The sequence below is a fragment of the Arachis duranensis genome, chromosome 2 (assembly GCF_000817695.3).
Source record: "Arachis duranensis cultivar V14167 chromosome 2, aradu.V14167.gnm2.J7QH, whole genome shotgun sequence".
NCBI lineage: Eukaryota > Viridiplantae > Streptophyta > Magnoliopsida > Fabales > Fabaceae > Arachis > Arachis duranensis.
In genome coordinates this window covers 74,205,993-74,212,813 of record NC_029773.3, presented here as the reverse complement: position 1 = coordinate 74,212,813, position 6,821 = coordinate 74,205,993, and the positions used below count along the sequence as shown (strand labels likewise).

The 6,821-nt window shown below is 32.5% G+C and overlaps 1 protein-coding gene across 1 annotated transcript in view; it reads left to right on the top strand.

The window, feature by feature from the left end:
* Positions 1 to 3,281: 3,281 nt before the first annotated feature.
* The window catches only part of LOC107474879 (probable protein S-acyltransferase 16), a 7,988-nt gene continuing 4,448 nt past the window's right edge, over positions 3,282 to 6,821 (top strand). The window contains exon 1 of the mRNA XM_016094526.3: positions 3,282 to 3,796. Coding sequence (XP_015950012.1) covers positions 3,506 to 3,796 — 291 coding nt within the window. The 5' untranslated portion in view covers positions 3,282 to 3,505. The remainder of the gene's footprint in view (positions 3,797 to 6,821) is intronic.

Here is a 6,821-nt window from a genome sequence, read left to right as displayed (position 1 = left end):
CTTTGGCACCCCTTTTCAAGGATGCTTGATAAAGATCAACTAGGTGCCTTGGGGTACGACAGGTACGTGACCAATGACCCTTTCCACCACAACAGATGCATTTATCCTCAATTAATATACTTTGCACATTGTTTCTTTCTTTATCCCACTTCTAGTGAGATCTTTTCTTGTGAATATAATTTCTTTTCCTTCCATCATTTTTCTTGTTATCAAAATCTTGCCATTTACCTCTTCTGAGATTATAATTTGCCGCATTTGCTTCAGGAAATGGGGCGGCGCCAGCTGGGTGTGCTTCATGATTTATTAAGAGCAACTCATTGTTGCGTTTAGCAACAAGAAAGCAAGAAATTAGCTCAGAATATTTTTTAAATCCTTTTTCTTGATTGCTACTGCAGGAGCACATTCGACTCATGGAAGGTCGAGAAAGTTTTCTCTATCATATTGGGCTTAAGGAAGTATTTGATGATTGTACCTTTTTTCAAGGTCTTTTCACAGATCTGCAGGATCTTTTAATATGAGATATTCATTTTTCAATCATACTTCAAGATGACGATAAAGGAAAATCATGGATTTGGTTTTATCCTTCTGCGATGTATTATTTTCAGCTTTAATGGTATCTCCAAGATCCATTGCATCAAGATGGATTTTAGCATCTAGTATCCATGATAAATAATTATTTCCAGATATATTTAGAGCATTAAATTCAAGATGAAAGAGTTTCGACATAATGAAAATTTGTTACCTGAAGTCTTCCTGAAATTTCGTTAGAGTTTCGTGCTGATAACATGTTATAAAATAACTAAATAAATAAACAAGAAAAAGGTAACAAATAAAATAAAGAAATATAATTAGAGAGAGAGAGAGAGAAGGGTGTCTTATTACTTTTGTGTGTATAATCAACAGAGGTTTAACCTCCTATTTATACATGTACAAGGTTTCCTTTTTCAAACCCTATTAAATGCATTTTTCTTTAAGAATATTCAACGGCCCATCATAAATGGGCATCCACCTAATTGATCTTATCACAACATTTACAAAAGTTTCTTAACTTTTAAAATATTTAAAGTATACACAAATATTTATAATAAAATAATTTAAAATATTTAATAACTTTGTTAATAATAAAAAAATAAAAATATTTAGGGATAGCACTTTTATTAAAATCTGGCCAACATTTAACTAATAAAAGAAAAATTAGTAATTTTACATTATTAAATGTTATCTCACATTATTAAAAATATTAATAATGATTAATTGATGGCTATAAATTACAAAACTTGCTGCCCCTATCACTTCTCTAAAAAAATTATTTATATATTCATTTATGTTTTAATAATTCCAAATAAACCTGACAGACTAATAAGATTAATTAATAAGTCTAAATCTGACGTATTAATATATTAAAACTTTTATAATAATCTGAGTCTAGGCTTTTTTTGTAAGTTATAACAGACCATATCAAGTTAGGTTAAATACACACTAAGTTGTAGGCCTCTAACTGCTTAGTCTATTTCTATCCTTGTTTGGAGACTAAGCCCACTTTATTTATTTTGTTTGTACTTAGATACTAGTCATTAATGAAGAATATATTACTAGTAGGTAGGAATGGATGTGGGTCAGATATTCGATGAGAGTTCATGGTTCGACTTGATTCGTTTTATTAAATAGGTTAGATTTGGATTTTTTCTAAAATTTATTAGTTAAAAAGGATAGGTTTTATGCTTTAGAAAAAAGCTTATAAAATTCGTTGAGTCACTCATCAAAATATTATTTTATAAAAAAATAAATTATTTTTAGTTTAGACTTTCAACCATAGATATCAAAACCGAATCGATAATTAATTCGATCAGAGCACTAGGTCACTAGGTTATTAGTTCAACCGTTGGATCAGTGTTTCGACTTGATTATTAAGTTGGTCTGATGTTTGGACGGTTCAAAAAGTGGTTTGGTTTGATCAACTTACTGGATTTTTGGTTGAACCGGTCAGATCGAACCGAATCTGATAATTATACTTTTAACTATTTACTTATATTAAATACGAAATAAAAGTTTATAGTTTGTAAATATGCTTATAATATGTGACTAATAACTATTGATATATAAATGATCATGTTTTACAAATTATAAATTTTAGAATGTATTTAATGTCAATTTAAAATTTTTAAATTTATTATTTTGAGTTATAATTCATGAAATATATCACTATTTACGCGGTCAATATAAAAACTAAGGTAGTTATTTTTTATTAATATAGCATTATATAATTAGATAACGTGTAAAATTATTTTATATTAACAATATATGCAGAGACAAATCTACTTATAAGAGGGTGGAGGCAAGTGCTCCCACAAAAAATTATAATTCCTTTACTTATATATGAATATATATAATAGATGCCACTATTAGTTTAATTATTTGTCCCTATTATTAAAATAATTTTAAATTACTTTTATTTTAAATTTTAAAATGTATTTCTATAGGTAAGTTTTAGTGATTTATTTGTTGTTTAACTATTTAATTTTAACTAAAAAAAATACAATGATCAATCTTTTTTGTATCTTAAAAAAATATAATAATCTTATTATTCTATTTATTTATTTTTCTAAAAAAATGACTTTTNCCGAAAAAATTATTATTATCACAACAAAAAATAAATATTTTTAATATTATACTAAAGAAAATAAATTTAATATTACGATTGTTGGTGTTGTATAAATATTATAACAAGGATTGTGTCCTTAACCTTGCTACATTTCTCTCCACTTAACCAAACTTATCTTTTGTCATAACACATGCTAATAATTATATATATGGCATGAATGCATTGTTTATAAATTACACTTTATATATAATTTAATTATCATAGACTCAGTAATACTATTGTATTATAATTTTATAATATTGTATTATATATTATATTATATTAAACTATAAAATTATTATTTATTTTTATTATTTAAATATTTATTTTATTATAATTTTGTATATTTAACTTTTTATTTAATTATTATTAGGTCAAATAATTTAACCAATAATTTATCGATCAAACTATTAATCCAATAATTTAATAGTTTATCTGAATTAATTACTTATTCAATTCTGATAACTATAAAAAAATTTTTCCAAATTACATTGTTCCTTAATTTCATACGCCTATAAAATCGAGATATAATGCATAAAAATATAATTATTTTTTATTATCACTCAAATTGAAAATATAAAATTGTAAAAACAGAAACAAAAACCTTATTTAAGAAAAAAGAAATAATCTCTCTGGGTTAGACATTGATTGATAATGATGATTTTAGGAATGAGCAGTTCCATAGTTGCATCCCATCGCACACAGAAAAAGAAAGAGTGAAATTAAAGGCAACGGCACCGTCTAGACTCATAACTTCGGACACAGGTCATCATCAGTCATCTATCATTATTCATCTCTCTCTCTCTTTTTCTCGCGGAGACGCCGTCGTTTTGCACTAAACGCCGGTGCCTCCGCCCCCTTCCTATGGCCGAGAAATCCAAGCACCTGCGTCGTTTCCGCTGGTCGCTGCCGGTGAGCCTCGTCATTTTGTCCATCGCCTACATCTATGCCTCCACCGTCTTCGTCTTCGTAGACCGGTGGTTCGGTCTCCTCTCCTCTCCCGGCCTCATAAACAGCGCCGTTTTCACCGCTCTTGCCGCCATGTGCGTCCTCACCTACCGCCGCGCCATCTCCACCGATCCCGGCCACGTCCCCGCCACCTACATGCCCGACGTTGAAGATTCCGAATCACCAATCCACGAGATCAAGCGCAAGGTTTTCCCAAACTTTCTCATTTACTCACTTTGCATATCTTGATTCCGTTGCGAGATTGAACTTTTATGATAGACCTACTTTAGATACTTATTGTTGAAATATTGTAGATTTTAATGTTATGCATATTCTGTGCGGCATTTTGGGAGGGTTGAGGTTTCTTGTTAAAAAGAGAACATAAATATTGGAAATTGAATATTAAGCTGAAATTGATATTGGGTTTGGTTTGGGTTTGAGTTTGTGGGTATTGCGAGTTCGTGATATGTGAGAGTGGCAGTAGTAGAAAGTTTAGTGAGCTTTCAGTTTCAATATGAAGCATGCGTCCGTGGCTGATTGGGAAGTAGTGATGTTTGTGAGGCTTAGGGTTCTAGAACAGACGTTATGTGGTTAAAATGTGTTGTCTTTTCTGGTAGAATGCTTTCGTCTTAACTGGAGTGAGTTACTTAGATGATGTTGTGGAAATGCTGCTTTGGTTGTTTTGGTGTGATGGTTTCTGTTCTATGGCCATGGTGCATTTACAGCAAAGGATTATCTAGTCAAGGTTTTGCTGTTTGGTGCAATGATGCAAGCTCTTGTATATTGGTTTTATTTTATTATTTGGTTGCTAGGGCACAAAAGTGCAAGCTTTTACAAGTTGGTGTTGTGTTGTCATGATGTGAGATAATTTTTTCCATTTGAAAAGGTTAATAATTGTGTTGTGTTCTTGGCTGGAATGAATGATCTTCCATATCTGATATGACTGTTAAGGTGTAATGGAAATGATTTTGAGGTTGTTGGTTTTGGCTAGCAATTAAAATTTGTTGTTATTCTCCATTAAATGATTTCATTTATCTTCTTTTTTAGCCAAAGCATTTTGTTGTTTCATTTCAGAGTTTAATACTCTAGAAGTTAGAGAATATAGATTCTTTGGTGGAATGTAATGTTTGGAAAGTGGAAACCAATTTTAATTTGTCAATCAGAAATAAAGAATTTAAGGATTTATACAGCTTGAAATGATCTTTTGAGCAATTTGATTGGAGAGATTATTGTTCAATGCTTCAACACAATACAGTGAAATTGAAAACGCTTCCAATGCATTGTTTCTGATAGTATTCGTGGTCTGAGGCTTGAATTAGTGAGTATTAGAGATTGAATGAACATAGGGTAGTGCTGAGAGAAAACCAGAATTGGAGAACAGAGAGAGAAGAGTAGAAAAACGTGTATTGCAAGTAATGAGTGTGTTGATACCAAAGAGGAGTGATGTCCAGTTTATATAGGACACTCATGTTACACATTATATCTCATACACCTGCCCACAGTAGTATAGCAGCTGGGCACTAACATAACAGACTCAACTTTCCACTAATAGCACTAACAGATTTTATACTACTCTAACTACCATTACCTTTGATAGTTTCTATGTTTACATTAGATGTGATGACATGGATAAGAGTGGGTTTAGTCTGTTGCTGATTGTTCCTAAATTTCTTTCTATTTGAATCTGATGGAATAGAAGACGAAAAAAAAAAATTGAAAAACACTTCCCCAGCCCCAAAAAAGAAAAAAGTAAATGAAAGTAAAAAAAAAAAGGAACATTGCCAAAACATAAACCACTTTAGTGCAGTGCTTGAAGGTGAACATTGAGGCATGCTATCAGTCAGAAATTAATCTATAGTCAAACTTTTGATTTAACTCCTGAAAACTAACGAGTTCCTAACACTAGGACAAGGAATTGTGATAACTCACGTCTTGCAACTACAACAAACAACAACAACAACAAAGCCTTATCCCACTAAGTGGGGTCGGCTACATGAATCAAACGACGCCATTGTGCTCTGTCATGTATCATGTCTACAGAGAGACCGTTTACATGTAGATCTCGTTTGACCACCTCATGGATGGTCTTCTTAGGTCTTCCTCTGCCTTTCGCCCTTTGTCCATCTTCCATCTCATCCACCCTCCTGACTGGATGTTCTATCGGTCTTCTTCTCACATGTCCAAACCACCTGAGACGCGATTCAACCATCTTTTCCACAATGGGTGCTACTCCAACTCTCTCCCTTATATCTTCATTCCTTATTTTATCCAATCGCGTGTGACCACTCATCCATCTCAACATCTTCATCTCTGCCACACTCAGCTTATGTTCGTGCTCTCCTTTAGCCGCCCAACACTCCGTACCATACAGCATAGCCGGTCTTATAGCGGTGCGATAGAATTTACCTTTAAGTTTTAAAGGCACTTTTTTGTCGCATATAAAACCAGATGCACTCCGCCATTTTGACCAACCTGCTTGGATCCTATGATTTACATCATGTTCAATCTCTCCATTATCCTGTATGATGCACCCAAGATACTTAAAACTTTTAACTTTTCGTAAGGTGTTCTCTCCAATTTTCACCTCTATATTGGAGTTTTCCCTTCTCAGACTGAACTTACATTCCATATATTCCGTCTTGCTACGGCTTGTGCATAGACCATACACTTCTAGAGCTTCTCTCCATAACTCCAACTAATGTACTTGATACTTGTTCTAACTCCTTATTATGTGATGAGAAAACTAATGTACTTGATACTTGTTGTAGGGATCAATCACTTTAAACATACCCCTAGCAGAGAATGGTTTGAAACAGATGCAGTTTTGCGAGTTAGCTTGGGGAACTTTCTCTTTTTCACTATTCTAGCAGTTCTAATGATTGGCGTCAAGAACCAGAAGGATCCTCGTGATGGTTTGCATCACGGAGGTTGGATGATGAAAATAATTTGTTGGTTCCTTCTGGTAATCTTTATGTTTTTCCTTCCAAATGAGCTCATCAGCTCTTATGGTAAGTGTTTCTTCTAAAATTTTTTTATCTATGTAGTTGAGCCGATTCCTTATACTTAAGTAACTTGACTACCAGGCGACACTAAATTTTTTGATTGATATCATATATGAGGGCTTATCACACACTTAAAAGTGTTGGTTTGAAGAGCCTGGGGTTATTGGAAAATGGACATTGCATCTTGAATGAAAAGTGGAAAATGTAGATAAAGATTTTCTAAGTTGTTT